The 21,153-nt window shown below is 42.2% G+C and overlaps 1 protein-coding gene across 50 annotated transcripts in view; it reads left to right on the forward strand.

The window, feature by feature from the left end:
• The window catches only part of MAP2 (microtubule associated protein 2), a 342,823-nt gene extending 323,543 nt beyond the window's left edge, over nucleotides 1-19,280 (forward strand). For 35 of the 50 annotated variants that reach the window (XM_043525130.1, XM_043525141.1, XM_037912108.2 and 32 more), the window contains 4 exons: nucleotides 10,206-10,298; nucleotides 11,681-11,762; nucleotides 15,292-15,404; nucleotides 16,740-19,280. In XM_043525130.1, coding sequence (XP_043381065.1) covers nucleotides 10,206-10,298; nucleotides 11,681-11,762; nucleotides 15,292-15,404; nucleotides 16,740-16,955 — 504 coding nt within the window. In that variant the 3' untranslated portion in view covers nucleotides 16,956-19,280. The remainder of the gene's footprint in view (nucleotides 1-10,205; nucleotides 10,299-11,680; nucleotides 11,763-15,291; nucleotides 15,405-16,739) is intronic. The other 15 variants (XM_037912124.2, XM_037912109.2, XM_037912115.2 and 12 more) reach the window with 1 other exon arrangement.
• The last annotated feature ends 1,873 nt before the right edge of the window (nucleotides 19,281-21,153 follow it).

The raw sequence follows: 21,153 nt of genomic DNA on the forward strand, positions 1-21,153 counted from the left end.
ATTCTCTTCAGGTTCTTGCCCATACAAAAGAACCAAACCCCTTTCCGTAGCCTCTGCTAAAAGCCCTGAAAACTATGAGATCAGTGGTCATTTCCAGCTCACATGTTTGGAATCTTGCTTGGTGCTGATCAGGTTTTCATTTACCCACTCTCCTCACCCTTTTTTCCCCAAATGAGCCTGATTCTGATCTTACTTAACACCAGTGTACATCGGGAATCACTCCACCAAAGTAAGTATAGTTACACTGGTGAGTAACTGATGTAGGTAAGGAGAGAATCAGGCCCCCTATTTTGATGAGCTCTGTGGGGTGCCTAAGTAGTGTGACTGCTCTTAGAGTACTTTCCAAGACCCCAATTCTGCAAGGTACAGGGGCGTGGGTATAATTTTAAGTATGTAAGCAGTCTCATTGACCTCAAAGGAGTCCAAGTCTGAAGTACAAAAAACCTGAGCAGGAAATATGGCACAAAGACAGAATAATAGATCTCAAACAAATCTTACAAAAACATATTAAGAGATAGGGCTAGGATGTAAACATCCTAGGGAGAAAATCATGAACAGTGGCTCAAAATACATGAAAATTTTCTCTTTTCACTGAAGAGTACATTAATGAAATGAAGCCAAGCTGGAATATTTTTAAATGACCTAGCTTTAGTGCCTGTGGGGAAGCTTATGAGAGACCATGCACAGCCATAATTACAAGGTATGGAAATTGGGGAGAACATAAATGATCAGTTTGGTGGAAAATGTATTCATAGCCTATAATTTCTTCTGTATCTCACTTTTTCTTCTTTGTTTCAGTGGGCATCCGGGTGGTAGGGTAGGCCAGGGAAATCAGTTATGAATAGTCTGCCCAGCGGTTGGAAAGTAATTTGAACGTTAGGGAGAAGGGTTCTCAGCAGTCTTGTTTTTGCTGCGAGTGGCATCTGAAGAGAATTAACATTGGCGAGAATGAAATGCAGTTCTTCTTTTCACCAGCTGCACGCAGGCATGGACACTGCCTTTGGCTGTGGAGCAAAACTGAGCTCGAGTCTGTCTTCCAGTTCTTGGTCTTCCACTCTGTACTTCTACATACACATGTCCATTGTGAACATAACTCTCTCTTGCTAGCAGAGATGGGCATGAATGGAAATGCCAGGTCTGAATGCCCTTGCACATTGGGATGTTTGAAATCCAGATTCAGATTCTGTGCCATGAGCATACCCCTGTGTAGGAGCAGAACTAACTCTTACACTGGTGAAATCTGCAGAACCACAGGTCCTCCCTACCTCTCTCTTGGTCTTCTCCTGTCTTCCCTTCTACCCCTACTCCTGCTAAAAAAACTCAAAACACATACACATACCCCCCCCTCTTCCCCAATATGGATGGTGCCCCCTCAGTGCCCAGCTCCTTACTATTACAACTGCCATTCAGGCCCTCTGTGTCTATGGAGGGGGCTTAGGTTTTACCTCATAAAGTGCAGGTCTCAAAATGTACTGAGAAAACCAGCAGTTGTAAAAGTACTTTAGGCATTTTCCCCCCATGAAGCTTTCCAGAGAGGAGCCACTTCCTCAGATGTTCAGACAAGTGGAATTCAAACTCAGCAGAAGCAGCTAGAGCTTACTGGCAAATGTCTGCCCTGATCTATACAGGATGCAGTGCTACAGAAGTCAAGGGAGGTGCCCTGAGTGGAGCTGCCATGAGTGTAAATCAGAGCAGAATTTGGCCCAATACCCTTTTCTGGAATAATATTTATTGCAGAACCTAGAGAATCCAATCAGCCAAGTTTTCATTCAGAAACCTGTTGTGCCATCGGCCGTGCCCTCTCTGTGTGTTATCCCTGAATTCCTGCTTCTGATGAAGCCAGGACTTGTGGGACTCTGACGTCCAACAGCAGGGACAGGGAGCAGTGTAATTCAGTGGAAGCTCATTGGGCTGCGATTAGCTTAAGCATAATGCAATAAAACCCTTTCCAGCCACACAAACACAGGGGGCCATTGTCAGAAAAATTTAACTTTTTCAGTACACTTCATTTGGATTATTTTTGTTAAGGAGAGTGCTGAAGGAATCTCTCCTCCATACTGTACGAAATATTTACTCCTCCATGCATTCCTAGATACCATGGTAATTTAGTGTCAGAAGAATAAGAGGAAACCCAGCAGTTTCAGTCCAGTGGGGGTACCGTAAAGGTTACGAAAAAGCATGCTGCCAAATCTGTGCAGCAGGAAGCTGGCACATCAGACGAATGGTGCTGTTCTCTCGTTCACATCCAGTTTGGCCAGCGGCTAATGTCAGAATCGCACCAGATCTCAGGTAACCAATCACATATTGCCGTGACATAATTTTAGCTATCAGGGAGAAACCAGACATGGAGAGAAGATTAGCAGAGAGGAGTCTGCCAAAATTGAGGCTGCTGATATTGGAGGCTCTTAAATGCTCGCATGATGTTGTACATAATTGAAAAGCTGTAGAAGGAGTTTCTGAAGATGAATCTTAACTTCCTACTTTTTGTTTTCTGCCTTATTGGTACTTACTTCTCAGGGAATTTTCTCTTTGATTCCTGAATGGTAACTCCCTTACGCTCCTTTGGCAATTCCAGCCCTAATATTCATATTGTGCATTTGTATTTATTATGTGTTTCGTTTTGTGTTCATTTCTATTTTTCATGCTACAGAATCTCATAATCTTGGGGGATTTTTGATGACGGTGTGGCCTTTGATGATGTGGGGTCTTTGCCCTCAGAGTTCAAGCAGCACAGGGATACAAATTCTCCTTAACAGGGTGTGACTGGAGTCCCAGGGGGAGCCAGTTGAAGTCACTCCATTATGGTGAACTGTAAAGAATGGTTTCAGAGTAACAGCGTGTTAGTTTGTATTCGCAAAAAGAAAAGGAGTACTTGTGGCACCTTAGAGACTAACCAATTTATTTGACGCATCCAATGAAGTGAGCTGTAGCTCATGAAAGCTTATGCTCAAATAAATTGGTTAGTCTCTAAGGTGCTACAAGTACTCCTTTTCTTTTTGTAAAGAATGGGGCAGACAATCCCCAAAGCTGGTGGATATTCCAATACTTAGATTTACCACGCCAGCACAAAACAGCTTCTTTATTACCACACTGGTTACTCAGAAGTCAACAACACAGTTCCCTTAAAGTCACGCAGCCTCAGGCCTCCACCTAGACACCCAAGTCAGATATGATGAGGATTAATGAAAATCTTCTTCATCATATAAAAAAGTTCTACAATCCCAAAAGATCGGACACATTACCTCCCAGGTTAAGGAATATTTTGGATGTTACCCAAATACACGCTTACAGCCAATTCTTAACAACTAAACTAAAATGTATTAAAAAAGAAAAGAGAGAGAGTATTGATTAATAGATCAATATACATACAGACATGTGTGATCCTGGGGTGTGATCCTGTTTCTATTGCAGAGCATGATGCCAATTGACCTCAGTGGGAGCAGGAGCAGGCTAAGAGAGCGCACTGCAGATGAAAGCTTTAATCTTCTGTGTGAAACAATTGAAGTATGTGACAAATATATCAGTCTACTTTGGGAGAGACAGACACTCACAGAGAGCCAGTGAAATTCAGCCTTGTGCAGAGAGCCAGCAGAAGGCATGCACACCACTTAAATCCCATTTCAACCCTCAGCATAGGACATAAGTGGTGCATAGGCCTTATGCTATCCCTCTGTACCAGGGTGAATTTTACCCAGTGAGAAGATAATTACAGTGATTGTTTCTTTACATCTCTGCTAGCAAGGCCCTCAGGCAGTGGGATCCCTAGTTTCAGTCTAACTCATGAGGATGTGTCAGGCTAGAGGAGACGCTTTTGCCACTTGCTTTCAGGTGGTCTCTCAACTTTATCACCTTGGGTTGGCTTTATTTAACCTAGATTTCATAAGTGCCTCTGCCAACACACCCGCCCAGCACTGCCTAGTCCTCAACCTGAATCAGCGTTTCCAGAGCTAATTCTTCCTGCCGGTCATTGCTAAGAGGCCCTGCTGATTCTTTACTGAGGACGGGGTGTGGTCAGAAAATGCTAAAAGGGCTTTGTGTTTTTCCTAGCACTATCTGGGTTAAAGTTCTCCAGGAGCCAGACCCAGACTCCTCATCTGACACACATTCCTCTAACTGATGTGACACCTGTCTTATATATCAGAGGTGTTTAAAAAAAAAAGTGTGTTGAAATAAAACACAAAAACATAAAACTCCTAAGACAGTTGGCTTTCATGTTTCAGGAAACATCTATTTAGTTTGATCTGCTGAAAAGAAGGTGGGGGGTATAGAAATCATTTCACTAACCACAGACATTCATGAAGCTAAACATGACAAGTGATAGCAGGAGTTTCTGAAGCTATAGAGGTGCTTACTAGTATCAGTCCTCTCACCATGGCACCCATTGACACAGATCTTTTTTCAGTCAGTCCAGAGAGCACTCCGTGTCCTGATGTTCTGGATTAGCCTAATATCTATATAGAGGAAGAAAAGTCCATGCAACAAGCTTTTCATGCTGAACAGCTTCTCCTTAGCTGCAAAATATGGCCCAGTGGAAAATAACATTAGCCAGGTGTCAGGCTGTCTAGAGTGGCTCACGACTGTGAGTGCCAACCTCAGGGCAGATTGTCAAGAAACAGGGCACGAACCCCAAACTGGTTGTGAGTTCTATACTTAAATTTTATCAGCCACGTAACAAGTGTGGACTGCTCGAGCACTATAGCAGCCTTAACATGGAATCACAGACAGTGACCTTGGATACTCCGGTCTGTCTTGCCACCCAGGCAAGCCTGCCTTTGTGATCGGTGGTCCCTTACACCAAAAATCACATCAATATTCAGATTACTCCCAGTCCCAAAGGACCAGTCACTTACCCCAGGTCAAGTGCACCCTAGATCTCTCACCAGAGACAACGCTTATAGCCAATCCTATAATAAACCAATTAAAGGTTAATTATCTAGGAAAAAGAAACAAGAAAGTTATTTACAAGGTTGAAGCAGGTAAACATACACACACAAATGAGATACAGTCTTAGGTTCCAAAAGATGATAGTAGCTGCTATAATATGCAAACTTTGTACATCCTTTAGGGCTAACCTAAGCTAAACAGCTGGGGACCCCTTGCTTATGCTTAGAAATCTTTGCCCTCAGAGTTCAAGCAGCACAGGGATACAAATTCTCCTTAACAGGGTGTGACTGGAGTCCCAGGGGGAGCCAGTTGAAGTCACTCAATTATGGTGAACTGTAAAGAATGGGGCAGACAATCCCCAAAGCTGGTGGATATTCCAATACTTAGATTTACCACACCAGCACAAAACAGCTTCTTTATTACCTCACTGGTTACTCAGAAGTCAACAACACAGTTCCCTTAAAGTCACCCAACCTCAGGCCTCCACCTAGACACCCAAGTCAGATATGATGAGGATTAATGAAAATCTTCTTCATCATATAAAAAAGTTCTACAATCCCAAAAGATCGGACACATTACCTCCCAGGTTAAGGAATATTTTGGATGTTACCCAAATACACGCTTACCGCCAATTCTTAACAACTAAACTAAAATGCATTAAAAAAGAAAAGAGAGAGAGAGTATTGATTAAAAGATCAATATACATACAGACATGCATAGTGCTTCAGATTCATAGCAGAGATGGTGAGCTTTGTAGTTGCAAAGAGTTCTTTTAGAATTTAATGCATAGGTTATAGTCCAATGTCCAATATCACATTCAGGGTGTTCCAGCTTAACCAAGATCTCAATCTTGCGACTCAAACTTCCCCTGATGAAGCTTAAGCAGATCTGAGATGACAGGATCAGCACCCATGGGTCTTTTATACAATTTTATAGCATCCACTTGACCATACAGTCCTGGGTAAACAATAGGCAATCAGGGCAACTTTGAACTAGGTATATTTCCTAAGCATCACCAGTAATTATTCACACAGATTAACATAAAGCAATTGCCTGTTTTTCCACCATTTGCAGATGATTTGCTATACATTTCAAAGAGAGATGAATACAGTGACATCCTATGTTTACAGTTCATTTAAATGTTAAGATGTTCTTTTGATCTCTGAAGTAACAGAATACAGCATAGACAGGGACTGTTTGATTACATTGTTGACCACGACTAATATATATGTAAATACACAAAAGCACAAACATTATCTCCCCATATGTCTTTAAGGGTTGAATTTGAGTCATTCATCCTACAGGATGCTTAATCCTTTCTGGTCATGCGTCACACAGGGATTTCCCCCAGCAATCAAACTGATGAGATGAGCGTTTGGTGCATGTCTCCTCTCCATGGGTGTGGGAGGAACAATCAGCAAAGTGTTTTGTCCACTGATGTTGCACAGTGGCTTGTCTGATGTCTGTAAACCTTCTTTTATGAGGAAGAGATGACACCTCTTGTGATAAACTAGTATTTCACACTTGCTGATGCTTCTCCCCTGACGGTGGGGGTTCACAGTCTTAGCAAACATTTTTATAGTTACAGAGCAAGCATTTAAACATTATCTTATAACATGGGATACAGATGTTATAAGTAGGATTAATATGTGCAGCCTCCTACAAGTATCCCATAAAGTCTAAACACTAAAGACATTCTTATAACGCTAATATCTATTTTAATAAGAGTAACACATAGGTGAGGCATGTTGGTTTCCAGCTACGCATTTGTCAGTGTTTAGTGAGGTCCAATTGCCTTGGCATGAGCTGGCACCTGGTCTGACAGCATGACACCGGGGAAGGAAAATAAATAGCATAAATGTTGTACTCAGGTACAGGAGCATGGACAAAAGACCTGATTCAACGGTACACTCCAGTTTAGCTATCTACTAAGGTATTGTACTGACATGGCCACCATGATTATAGTAATTGAGAGCCTCACAAGCATTAATCCTGGCAACATACCTGTAGGGCAAGGAAGTATTATTGTCCCTAGTTTATAGATGGGGAACTGAGGCAGAGGGAGATTAAGTGATTTGTCCAAGGTCACAAAGGAAGGCCGTGGCAGAGCTGGGAGTTGAATCCAGATTACATATGTCCCAGTGTAGTGTCTTAGCCACAAGACTGCCTTCCTCCCACTGGACAGTTAAGCTGGGTTTGCATCTGCTTTGTGTTACCAGATCGACAGTAAGCAGCTAGAGGGTACCAATGAATCTGTCTCTATTAATCTATCTACCTATCAGCTAAATATCAGTCAGTCAACTTAGCTTTTCCTATTCTGCCTGTCAGCTACGTTGTAGACATGACTGTGACGAATGCTGTGTTGAAGAGTGATCTAGAAATGCCTATCAGCAAGCCTTACAAAAATATAACGCTTGTATGGAAAGACATTGTAAATTCCAAGTACATTAGTTTCAGAGTAGCAGCCGTGTTAGTCTGTATCCACAAAAAGAAAAGGAGGACTTGTGGCATCCGATGAAGCGAGCTGTAGCTCACGAAAGCTTATGCTCAAATAAATTTGTTAGTCTCTAAGATGCCACAAGTACATTAGTATTATAAACCAGATCCTGAGGTCCTTATTTTACTCAGGCATAGTTGAATAAAAATCATGCAATATTTGAGTAAAGACCTTAGGATGTGGCCCCCAAGGAATTACATTGGGCCACACCAGGCATTCAATTTTTAAGAAGAAATCCCTCACTGGGGATGCTCACTTGGTTTATATTGGCATTGAAGTCAATGGAGCGATACTGATTTATCCCAGCTGAGGATCTAGCCCATAGAGAAAAACATAACAAAGAATATGACACTACTCCACCACTGAGACTCTAACACGGGACCCTAACCACCATTTGGATGCAAGGATGAAACCCAGACATTTGGTGGTTAGATGGGAGAACCATGGGGTGAGCTAGTTTATGTGCCTGCAGTTTCATGGTCTGATCTAGCATGAGTCAGGAAGGAGCACTGTCAAACACACGCTTTTCCCCATCTCCACATTGCCCAAAGGGACATGATTTTGTGTGATACACCAACAAGCTATGCCACTGTGGCAGCTTGACCCAAGTAGGAAGGAGCTTCCTCAGATAACCAGATCCCAGATCAGGTAGGGCTTTATATATTAAATCAGCGCCTGATTCTCTCTTTGGAAACATAGTGGCATCCCTTGCCGCTCTGTGGAGCATTCGTGTAATACGCTCCCTGCGTGATGGTGTGTTGCTCAACCTATGGTCAGCTGCATTCTGTGTAAGCTTCTCAGCCTTGTTCCCAGTGTGTGGCCCCAAGTAGAGCCCACTGCAGTCTCCACCTGGTGAGGCGACCGGTGTGGATGAGGCTCCCAGGGGGTCATTTGGAAGGAAAAGTGGCATTGTCTCACCCAGGTGCAGATGGAAACTTTTTTGGCTACAGCTGTTATTTAATGTTCCAAAAGCAGCCCTGGATATAGTAAAACTCCTTGATTACAAACCTGAGTCACAGGTGGCGGAAGTGCTCCCGCAGCCTCAGGTGTGCTTCCTGCCTGTTCTTCGAGTGGTCCCCCCGCCCCATCCACCGACATCGTCTTTCTCTTCCCTGCAGGAAGTCAGCCATCTGGTCCTCATTCGTGATTTCACAGACTCTGGGTTTTCTGTTGCACTGCACCAGCCAGACCTTCTGTGGTGGGTGCTACCTATCTTATCTCATCTGTCTCTCTGTTTGAGGCTGTCATTCACTATGATATCTAAGACCTGTGTGTGACAAGATTGCTTGTCATTGTCTTACTCTTAGGGCTTTGTTACAGGCGTACCGGGGTATGTACGGCTTGTGTGGTCAGGTGTGCACTGCAGAGGCTGCAGTGCTGTACCTGAGTCGTTTTGGCTGGAGGCATAACGACTGTGAAGGACAGTCAGGCATAATGCTGCCAGCGAAGCGAGCGGGGAACATGTTCGAAGTTGCATTTGCTACACTTTTTAAAAGGCGTGATGAGGACTCCGGGCACCGACAGAGGCCTGTGGAGCCATGGGCACTCTCCAGAAATGTCGGCTCACGTCCCCTTTGGGGAGCTGAGCACTAGCAGCACTAGTCCCCCTTCCCCGTGTGCTCAGGGCTCACAAAGAGGAGCACAGGGCTGGTTGGTGCAGATGTGAACTTTTGGTGGGATGGAGCCTCCCCCCCGGACACCCACAGTTTTGCCCTGCATTGTTTACTGGAAAAACAGAAGCACAATTACCAAAGCAAAATTATTGGTGTCCCAATAAGCTCCTCCTTTTGCCAGGTGAAGATGCTGCTGTAGTGGGGGGATCTGAATGGAGCAGCTGTGGTCCAGTGGGCTGAGGGTAGGGCTAGGTATGTGGAGATCTGGATTCTAGTCCTGGCTCTGTTGCTGTCTCACATAGAGACAAATGGTGGCCACTTGAGTGTGTGAGGGGAAAGGTACAGGGATCCCTTTTCCCCCAGGGATGTGGCTGACAGTGATGGGGAGCACAGAGGAGCAGTGCCAGTGGCCCCAGAGGGGTGTGTTGTCCATATGGCGGGGCAGCACTGGTTACACTTTACACAGGTGTAGCAAATCTCACTGGCTGTCATTCTCCTCCCAGTGACCTGGAAACTGTGACAAAGGCAAAAAGCTCCCAGAACCAGGTGGTGCACCCCTCTTCCCTGTCACAGCTTAATCTGGTGAGAGGTGTAAGTGAGCCCTCAGCCTCCCCGTGGCTCAGTTTTCCCATCCGTAAAATGGCAATAAATATCACTGGTTACCTTCGTAGGCAATCTGAGGGCTCTTTAGGAGTAAGTGCTAAGCAGGAGACCAGAGTCCAACTCCTGACTCCATGCTCCCTGGGCTGGCTGGATCTGGTATGGTTGTCCAGGAGGCACAGTCCTCTGTCCCAGGTCTCTCTCTGCATGGACCCCCTCTGGCAACTTAAGAGAGGTGCTGGCAACCTCCCAGAAGCATCCACTCCAGTCTTTCTTGGCCAGGAGGTTAATGGCTATATAAATTGGAGACAAACTGGGATCCTTAGGCCTAACAGGGAGAACTCCCAGATTCACCGATTATATTCACCGATTATATTATATTCACCGATTATATTTCATTTTACCAGCAACCAGCTTGGAAGGAGGTAAAAAGAGCAATAGATTTATTTTAACATTGAGGCTGCTTTCCATAGTTGGCTGTATCCATTTGGCCAACGTTTAAACCTAACTGCCCACACCAGCAGTAGCAGTCACAGCCGTCTTGGGTCCTCTAACCTGCAGACTGAAAGAACATGTGTACAGCATAGTAAGTTACCTCCAATTCCTTTTAGGTTAGAATTTTAAATAAGAAGATCGATTTTAGCGATATTCAGTCCAGATGTGGTTCCAAGGATAACATCAAACATTCTGCAGGGGGAGGAAATGTAAGTAGTGATGCTACCTCAGAAGGCGTCCTGACTGTGATGCCCCACCTTGCACAGCCAGCCCTCTGTCTCCCCTCCTTCCAAGCACTATTTTCCTTCTTGCTTATGTTTCACATGTTAACTTGGTCTGGTAGTCTGTCAACCCTGTGTGTTCAGTGGTGGGCTTCTGATCCTTCCCCACAGACCGCAGCAAATGGTTAGGGCTCCGCCAGGAAATGGATTAGGAAGAAGAGGATGAGGTGCGCCTTTACAGCCACAGGCTTAGTCCTGCCAGGAACCGAGTGCCCCTAGAGGTGCTAAGCGGCTACAGCATCCACTGAACCCCAAAATAGGAGCCCAATGAGAGCTGAGGTTGCTCAGTTCTTACATGATCTGGCCCAAGGTGACTAATTTCAAGGAAGTGACAAACGCACTTTTCACTTATTACATTTTTCTTAACCTGCAACGTTCTCTCTCCCTCTATCCCCGGAGAAAAGGCCAGACTGCCTAGATGCACACTGCTGCAATGTGGCTTCATTCAGATTTGCTCACAATTCCACAGAAGGCAGTCATTCAAGCTCCTGGAAGGGGAAGCTTGTCCTGGCTGTACAGCAGATCTGTATATTTGCCTTCTTTAGGTCACCCCAGATAAAGTAACAGAAAGACTGAAAGCGTAGCCCATCTGTCATTCAAGGTAGGGTGTGTGCATGGTCCCAGAGTCTTTCTCTCTCTCTCTCTCTGACGACTATATAAAATTAACAGAGTTAGATGACAGATAAAAAGACAGATAAAAGAAATACAAAATCAGGAAAAACAGGGTTTAGGCAGAAGATCTGATTAGCCACTGTGTTACTCCCGTTTTATGCCAGTGTAACCCCATTATGGATTTAATCTGATGTAAAACTGGAGTAACTCAGTCGTGAATCACACTCAGTGTTTACACTGTACTTATGGGGACAAAGGGACATAGGAAGAGATTTGAATCTGAAAGTCAGGATAAGCCATGTGAAAGGGATGATATTAAAAGCCCAAATTCCCAGGAAATAAGTATTAAAGAAAGGAACAAAGAAAGCAGACTAGGACAACAGTATGTATCATGCTACACGCAGCGCTTAGAGGCACTGCCTTTCACCACAAGAGGAAAGCTCAGAAGCATCTTAGAAAATAACCCTTGTTTATCTTCTTGATTCGCATCTTCGTTTTACTAATGAAAAGACTTAACACACCACTGTCAGGTTCCTTGGTGGAATGGAAGCTTGCTGTATTAATCCAGATGTTTCTCACCTTTCTGGCATGATCTGTCCTCCGCTAACTATTTCTTCTTTTTCAGTGTTTTTCGAAGCTAGTGCTCTTCCTCTTTGCCCTTTTGCCTTCCTAAAATTTGTTTTGTGCACTTTCAACAGATACAAATTGTAACTAAGAAAATAGATCTGAGCCATGTCACTTCCAAATGTGGCTCCCTGAAGAACATCCGTCACAGACCAGGTAATGTAGGAATTATTTGGACTAATATGGAATATTAGGGGGCAAATCCTGCTTGCCTATCTCATGTGAATAGACCCACTGCAGCAACTTACTACTCATGCAAGTAATGTGAACAGGATAAGTGGAGGTTCTCTAATGTACCTACTTCTTAGGGGCTGGATCCTGCAAGATGCTAAGCACTCTGGCTTAATCTAGCAAAACCCTCACATGCTTAAAATTCAGCATGTGTTTAAATGTGTTGCTGGTTCAAGGCTAGAGTGTTCAGCAATGCATGCTCAAACCCACAGCTCAAGATGCTAATTGGTAGGTACCAGAAGAAATGATAAAGATACCGCTTGCAGTCCATCATGACCTGATTATTAAGTGACAGCATTCTGGAACATTAAGAGCTCTATTCCAAATTCAGATTCGCATATACATAATCCCAGAAAGAGTATTTGATGAGCCAACATCCTCCCTACAAAACTTTTCTCCTCTAGAAAGCGCATTACCCAAATCTAATAAACACACATCTAATGTGCCTGTGCTCATGGTGCATGATTCGACCCCCAAATGGGAAGTTTTTACCCTTACATAAGTGGGGACTAAATTCAGGGATATAAGTAGACCTCTGTTGAGGTCAGCGGAGTTGCACTTGCTTACACCGGATCTGAATTTGAACATAGCTATTTACATACTCGTGTCAGAAACCAGAATATGAAATATTTCAGATGCTCAGTATTCTGGATTATATAGTGTACACAAGCTTCATATGTACAGTCAATAAAGAACTAAATGATGATATATATATGTGTGTGTGTGATTTCACATATATAAGCTAACAAATTTATTCAGATGCAAATTACATGTGATCCTCAGGACTTTGAGTCCATATAGCAATGATTTAGTTGGGGATTGGTCCTGCTCTGAGCAGGGGGTTGGACTAGATGACCTCCTGAGGTCCCTTCCAACCCTGATATTCTATGATTCTATGAATGTGTTACAGGCCTCCACATGTTGGGTTTGTTCATCTACGAAAGAAAGATTGTGTTACTAATCTTCACTTAATAAATAATCCAAGTACAGATCACCAGAAGTTACGAATGGAAATAATATTCTTTGTTTTATTTAATTGAGACATTTTCATATAAAGAGAGATTGAAAACGTTTGGGACTGCTTAGTTTAGAGATAAGATTAATAAGAGGGGACATGATAGAGATATACAAACTAATGATACAGATGCACCTATTTACCTGTTCTCATAATACAAATACAAGGGGAATGCTCCATTTAAACTGAAAGATAACAATTCTCTGTACACAGTTCAAATTTAATCTGTGGAACCTACTGCCACAAGATACCATTGACCCAAGTGGAAGTTGCAGGTTCTCCACTGAGCCTCACTTTAGCAAAGTACTTAAACACACAGAATCATAGAATTGGAAGGGACCTTGAGAGGTCATCTAGTCCACCCCCCTGCACTCATGGCAGGACTAAATATTATCTATAGCATCCCTGACAGGTGTTTGTCTAACCTGCTCTTAAAAATCCCCAATGATGGAGATTCCACAACCTCCCTAGGCAATTTATTCCAGTGCTTAACTACCCTGACAGTTAGGAAGTTTTTCCTAATGTCCAACCTCAACCGCCCTTACTTTAGTTTTAGCCCATTACTTCTTGTCCTATCCTCAGAGAGAACAATTTTTCTCCCTCCTCCTTGTAACAACCCTTTATGTACTTGAAAACTGTTATCATGTCCCCGCTCAGTCTTTTCTTCTCCAGACTAAACAAACCCAATTTTTTCAATCTTCCCTCATTGGTGATGTTTTCTAGACCTTTAATAACTTTTGTGGCTCTTCTCTGGACTTTCTCCAGCTTGTCCACATTTTTCCTGAAATGTAGGATCCAGAACTGGACACAATACTCCAGCTGAGGCCTAATCAGTCCGGAATAGAGCGGAAGAATTATTTCTCGTGTCTTGCTTCCAACACTCCTACTAATGATCATCCCAGAATGATGTTCACATTTTTTGCAACAATGTTACACTGTTGACTCATATTTAGCTTGTGATCCACTATGACCCCCAGATCCCTTTCTGCAGTATGCCTTCCTAGGCAGTCGTTTCCCATTTTGTTTGTGTGCAATTGATTTTTCCTTCCTAAGTGGAGTACTTTGCATTTTTCCTTATTGCATTGCATCCTGTTTACTTCAGATCATTTCTCCAGTTTGTCCAGATCGTTTTGAATTTTAATCCTATCTTCCAAAGCACTTGCAATTCCTCCCATTTTGGTATCGTCCATAAACTTTATAAGTGTACTCTCTGTGCCATTATCTAAATCATTGATGAAGATACTGAGTCCATCCCTATTCAGCAAAGTACTTGAGCAAGTGTTTAAATCCCATGGAAGTTAATGGGATTTAAGCATATGCTTAAGCATGTATAGCAGAACCTCAGAGTACCAGACATCTCGGGAGTGGAGGTTGCCCGTAACTCTGAAATGTTCATAACTCTGAACAAAGTGCAGTTTGGGCTCCAGTTCCAGCAGCTGACACTCCAAACCAGGTTCAAGCAGCAGCTAAACTCCCTCCTCGGTGCCAGCAGCTTCCTTGCAGGCAGTTTCTTTCCCTGGATCAGACTGTAACCTTGTCCCCCTTCCAGCCAGGAGGATGGGGTGAAAATAGCTTGTCCCTCTCCCGGCCAGAGGAGGGGGGCTTAAAACAGTGCCCTCCCCTCCCGGCTGGGTGTGTGTGAAAACAGCACCCCTCCCCCCAACTGAGGGAGAGGTGAAAGCAGCGCAGACCCCAGCGCTGATTCTCCTCTGCTGGTGCCTTGGGCTGGCAGCCCCAGCGTCTTCACTACTGGATGTAAGTGGCTACTCCACGCATGGGGTTGGGGTGGGGACAGGCAGCCCGGATGTGCCTACCTTTAAGATGCAGTACAGGCACAGTGCAGTATTTGCTTTTGTTTGTTTGTTTTGTTTTGTTTGTTTCCGCTGCTGCCTGATTGGTTACTTCCAGTTTCACATGGTGTTCGCTTGACCGGTCAGTCCATAACTCTGGTGTTCGTATCTTTGAGGTTCTACTGTATTGAAATAGAGGGCACAGTGCTCTTCACCTCTCTAAATCTGGTCCTTTATGAATTATTAGATCACATTTGACAGAGAAGTAATAAATGTCTGTGCCCGGACAGAACTGGGAGGGGCAGAAAAATATGTTTCCCTGAGTAATCCATGAAAAAGTCCCACGTGAAAAGTACTTAGCCTGATTAAATTTGTCCAAAACGAAACCACTCATGGAGCTGTAGAACCTCAAAACAAAAATCCTCTACTGGACTAAGTCAATATTGTGCTTGTCCATATCTCTTTGCGTCATTATTACTGCTACTGTAGCAACAGATTGTTTCCCAGAAAAATAAGACACTAATAGCTACTACTCTCCGTTGACTTGCCTGGTTGGTCCTCAAGCTACATTTTCAGGAAACAAAACAAAGCGTATTTGAAATTTAGGACTATTTCATTTTCTTAATTGTATTTTATTTTGCTTGAATAGGTGGGGGACGTGTGAAAATTGAGAGTGTGAAACTGGATTTCAAAGAAAAAGCTCACGCTAAAGTTGGTTCTCTGGAAAATGCCCACCATACACCTGGAGGTGGCAATATCAAGGTAAGAAATCAGCCTGATGAACTGAGCTTCTCTCTTTGAGAATGCACTTCAGCCCAATGTCAGCAGTGACCTGAATCGTGGTGTCAATTACACAGCAGGTATACATGGGTCAGAAAAATGAGTGTCACTTATATAAAGGGCTACAGAGGTGAGAGCAGGAAAAGTGACTAACAGGAGAATATAAGATAGAACAGGTTACTTTTCTGTGGTTGATCCTCTCAACCTGGAGCCAGTGACTCCCAGTCTGCTCCTCCTGATGCCCAATGCTTTTCCCTTTCCCCAGCTGAACTTCTGTTTTGCCTCCAGACCGCTCTCTACCTTTGCTGCTATTCTAAATTCACACTGGGTTTTTATGTATATTCCCTTCCCTTCAGCCGTGCTCACTGGCCTTTTGTGTATGCTTCCTGTGAACATTTGAACAACATTCAGAAAAGTGCAAATATTAGAATCACATACACACATGTGCATGTTCACTTTGCACAAGCAAATACTTACACTGGCATTGCTTGTGTGATCATCCAGTCAGAGAACTGAAACAATATCACGACTGTTGTAACCAACCACAGCAAACCAGTGCAACTCAAATAGGGTGAAATTCACATCTGTGCAGAGGGTCAGCTCAATGCCTATGCACCACCTAAGTCCCACTTTAAACCTTGGGATGATGCTCTGCACAAGGGTGGATTTTGAATGCTCACAGAGATACCCTCATGTTCAATCCTTACAAGGCTTTTTAAAAAAGAAAAGACATTTCAGACCAATAAAACGTAGAATAATATATTAATTTGATAAAGACATGATATGTTCATGGATATTCAGAAATAGAGGCAAAAGATGGGATTTTTCAGTCCTGCCTAAGAGAGTTAGGTACCCAACTCCCACTGAAAGTCAATGTACATTAGGTGCCTAATCCCTGTAGGCATCTTTGGAATCCCAGCCTAGATTGAATTATTCACTCGGCTGTCGCCTTGGTGGGAATCATTGGCAGGCTTATAGGACAGGACCCCTCTGCTAGAGGACGTGCTCCAGCAGTGGTGGCCCAGGCAAAGGTGGTGAGTGACTCCTGAGTCCAGTGCTGTGAGGCTGTTGATCACGTTTCTGGCAGGGGCTGAGCTCTCTCAACTCCCACTGACTTCAAGAACTGAAGGTGCTCAGCATCATACGGCAACAGGTCCTTTCTGGGAAGGAGAGAGTTGGCCGCACGCCGAAAAGGTGGGATGGTGTATGAATAGGAAAGGGTGTCACCACAGAAGACCGGAGTTTCAAATCAAATCAGCAATAGAAGATCATTACTTAAAAGCAAAGGTTTAAATGCATTTTGCCTTTCTTGAACAGATTGACAGCCAGAAGCTAAACTTCAGAGAGCATGCTAAAGCCCGTGTAGATCACGGGGCTGAGATCATTACGCAGTCACCAGGCAGGTCCAGCGTGCCTTCACCACGCAGACTCAGCAATGTCTCATCCTCTGGAAGCATCAACCTGCTGGAATCCCCTCAGCTTGCTACCCTTGCTGAAGATGTCACGGCCGCCCTTGCTAAGCAGGGCTTATGAATTTGCTCCATTTAGCAGTGTATGAAGTAATAATATTTAGACATGAGCTCTTGGCAGGAATGGGCTCAGAGCAGGTGTTACATTCATTCTTTACCATGTCTAAAATTAAGTCACATCCCAAGACTGTAGCAACCATACAATAAAAAACCCCAAAATCATTAAATAGATGCAGAAATTGGCCTGATCTCCATTTACAGCAGGAAGACACTGGGTTTACATGGGTATGCAATTGCAGTGTATGACATTGGATGATTATTGTTGCTCTGCTCTGTCTTGCATGGAGTACTGTACTATGATAAAATGCATTTTTACCTTTCCATGTGCCTGAGGGCCATCCACCTCTTTCTGACTATCCCAAGTTGCTCATTTCACGGTTCTGTTGATGGGTGGGAGGAAAAAAAAGTCACCCACTGTAACTTATTACAGGTTAAATTAAACTGAAGAGCCTAGTTACCGGATGGGAATGGCATATAAAGGAAATCAAGTTTAATTTAAAAAAAGTGTTATTTTGTATAAATGGGTAGAAGGAGAAAGACTGGATTAAGTTATTAACATTTTGGGGCCTGGATAATTATGTCAGTGTATAGCTGATTCCAATAAATTATTTAACTGATAACTAAAAATAGTAGTTGAAAAACATTTGAATTGTGCTTGAGGAAGTGGCATTTTTAAAACAAAAACACTATTGAAAGGAAGCACTTCCATTTCAATGGGCTTGTGTCTGATTAGAATGTCGGTTAAGCGGCTAGATTTGTGTACACACTACCGGTTTCACATCCTTTCCATCTGTTTGATACAGTATTATAGATATATATATTTCTCTGTGGCCATTTGTGATACGCCCTCATATACTTGAATATTATACTTCTTTATTCACAGTATCTGTGTCTCTTGCACCCTTTGGTGTTGCAATTTTAGGTATGTAAAAGTAGATGTTAGCAGGGTTTTTTTTTTCCCTATTCAGAAAAAAATACATAAAAAGACAAAAACGTTTAGCATGAAACTGCTTTCTGTAACAACTAAAAGCCGTGACCCTGTTTTAGTGTCAGATGCAAGTCTCTTCTGTGATGCTAGAAAAATTATTCCTTTTCCCCACCCTCCTTTTTTCACCAAGACTGATTTTGTGAGTTCCAGATGTTTAGAAAAAGGGTTTCCAAAGAGGTGGGTTTGGATTCTGGATTTTTTTAAATGAAAAACAGTTTGGTTTTAGCTTTTTTTTAAACTTCTATAGTAACAATGAATGTTGGATTTATTTTATTGAATTTTTTTCTTTTGCTAAAGTTGAAAAAAGTATTTGGGTGTCATTCCATACCTTCAGTAGTGTCTTATGTGTACACTTGGGCACTCTGGTAGTATAGCAGTAAACACTGTAGAGATGCCAATAAATTATAATTAATAAATTAAATAGATAAATAAAATGAACTCCCTAGCCTGGATCACCAAGGTGACTGAATAGATAAATAGGGCATCTTTAAATCTCAACAAAGAAGCAGCAAGTGTATGTTGATTATAAAAAGTATAAGAAAAGTGTGCATAAACTTGCAGAGAGATACATAAACATCAGATCTAATGGAGTTACTTGTGAGAACTCCAACACAATATTATGGACACTAAGAAAACACTGCTGAAGGTAATAGGGTGGTATTACTCATCAGTGAATAACAAATCTGCTGATGTTATGTAAAGTAGACATTATAAAATGACAAATTTACACACTTGCAGATTGTTGGCTCTCTTCCTTTTGAAATCTCTAGCTAATCTTTACACTGTCAACTGAGCTAGACATGAATTGTGTATTAAGTTAACCTTGTGTATTGGAAGCTTTTGAGTACTCTGTTCTTTTTACTATGTGCGTGTGTGTGTGTGTGTGTGTCGGGGGTTGATCTGAAAAGAACACAGAGAAGAAGTTTGTGTCTGTGCAGAGGATTCTTATAATTAATAGCAAAGGATTCCACAGAATTAAATTCACAGTATTAAACTTCACAAATACTAAAGAGTAAATCTTCAATGTGATGAATGGAGATTTTGGCCAAGCAGTTGTTCCCCGTGGCATTGAGATGAATTATATGGCTCAAACTCCATGCACCTTACTGAAGATGAACTCCTAAATAGCCCCACACATCAACTCTGCAAAAAGCTTTTTCACACTATAAAGCACCTAATGCTGTTTGTAAGTCAGTTATTTTATACAAAACACAGGGAGTTTAGCAAACATGTTAAGTGCATCAAGAGGATTCTGATTTCTGCCTTGTAATTGCTGTACTGTTGCTTAGAATAACCAATGGGAATTTACATGGAAATGATGTTTGGTGTGGTCCATAAAAATGTCTTGCCATTGTTTAAAAAAACAAAAGGAGGAAGAAGAACAATATTTTTGATCATGTTGCTCTCCATCAATTAATGCAAATTAGCCTTGCAGTGTTTTTATTATGCCTTTTGCCAATGTTAGGAAGAGCCTAAGGTACTGCTGAACCTCAGCTTCCCTGAAGTTGAACACAGCTGGTCAGAACAGTATTTAAACTGTGACTCAAGTACTTTTTATCCTGCTTTAAAAAAAAAAAATTCTGTAGATGGTGATGTTTAATTATTGCACATACACATCCAAAGTCAAACTGACGTAACACACCAAGTCATTTACTTCATGCTTTGAAATGAGCTTTCTTGTCTTCATTCAAGCAAAGTCCTTGTAATCAATAATTGTCCTTCCATAGAAAGAGTTCTAGAGCTTTTGTGAGGAGCTAGATGAAGATAAAAGAAACCAAGAGTTTATATTAAATAAAAAGCAAGTTACATTACACAACTCTAGATAGTCACTGAAAAAGCTCATAAGAATCTTCTCAAGAAGACTGTCAGTTTAAAAACTTTGCAAGCACTTGGTGGCCATGTTCCAGTTTTCTGGAACCCACGTTTTTAACAGTTCTATTCTATTGGCAGGTTTAGCCAGTCAGTGACGTCTAAGAGCCAACTTCTCTCTATTTGTAACAGTGAATAAATAGAAAATTTAAATTAATCCAAATCGGATAGTCATGGGAGAATCAAAACTGAGTATGTTTGTTGAGTGGGAGGACAATGGAAAAGGCACTCTGGATGTCTCCACATCAGCAAAATATCTGTTTCTATGTAATCCTAGGCAGGAAGAAATCCAGTAAAAATTGAGCAGATCTTGGTCCAGCAACAATGAAGGAGAAACTAATAATGATGAGGATACTCCTGTGACCACTAGACAACACATATTTTCACTGTATAGCAGTAAATGGTATTAGCCAGCTAACACTATGTTAATGTACAGTAGCAACATTTCTTCCCTCATTATGACTGCTTGCAAATATATATAAACTGGCCTATCTACACAACCCAAAGGGAGTTGAAAGGCGGTCTATGTGGACTACTGTATATGAGAAAAGTTTTTGCTGGGCTGGACCAAAATATTTTCTGAAAATCAAGTATGAACATCCCTTCAAAGACAGATGTCTTTAAGTGTAGATCACTTTTGTTATGTAAAATGAAGCAGATAGAATTTTAGCCTAGGTGTGTGTAGAGCTCCCTTGCTAGTAATCTTACTCAAGCAATGCCCTCTACAGGAAAATAATTTACTTTCAGATTTGGAAAGGTCAGGCATAAAAGCCACTTCAACTTTAGCAAACAGAAAAAAGAAACAAAAAACCCAACAAATTCTGTATGCTGGGATTTGGAGGAATACAGTCTGCTGTTACAAACCTGTGTTTTTTCTGATAATTCTAGAGCCTGTTACCATAAAGAGACATTTCTTGAATGGCTGGTGGTAGTTAGTTCATGTTTTTCAATCCAATTTGCAATTGTATTTGTTGCTGTATAGTGATTGTTTTGCAAAATAAAATTGCTTGTCATCTAACCGCTTGTATCTTTTATTTGTGATGCAGATCATATCCCCACCCACTCACTGCATATCATTGTATTGCTATTAAGAAAATATAAAATAACAATATACCTACTAGCAATGCATACAGTCCGTCTTAAGACGAGTCAGAGCAGATGAAGTAGTGGCTCTCGCTTACTCCCCCTTATTTCTTGCCAGAGTACTCAGTTTTACAGCCAGCACATCAGCCTTTAGGGAAATATTTCTCAGCTTCATATGAATGAGTTACTTTCTTGTTTATCCTGGAGTTCTAGCCCAAATACGAAGTTTAGCTTGACTGTGGATTGAACAGTTAGATTCCCA

Source organism: Chelonia mydas, chromosome 11 (genome assembly GCF_015237465.2).
Source record: "Chelonia mydas isolate rCheMyd1 chromosome 11, rCheMyd1.pri.v2, whole genome shotgun sequence".
NCBI classification, from domain to species: Eukaryota; Metazoa; Chordata; order Testudines; family Cheloniidae; genus Chelonia; species Chelonia mydas.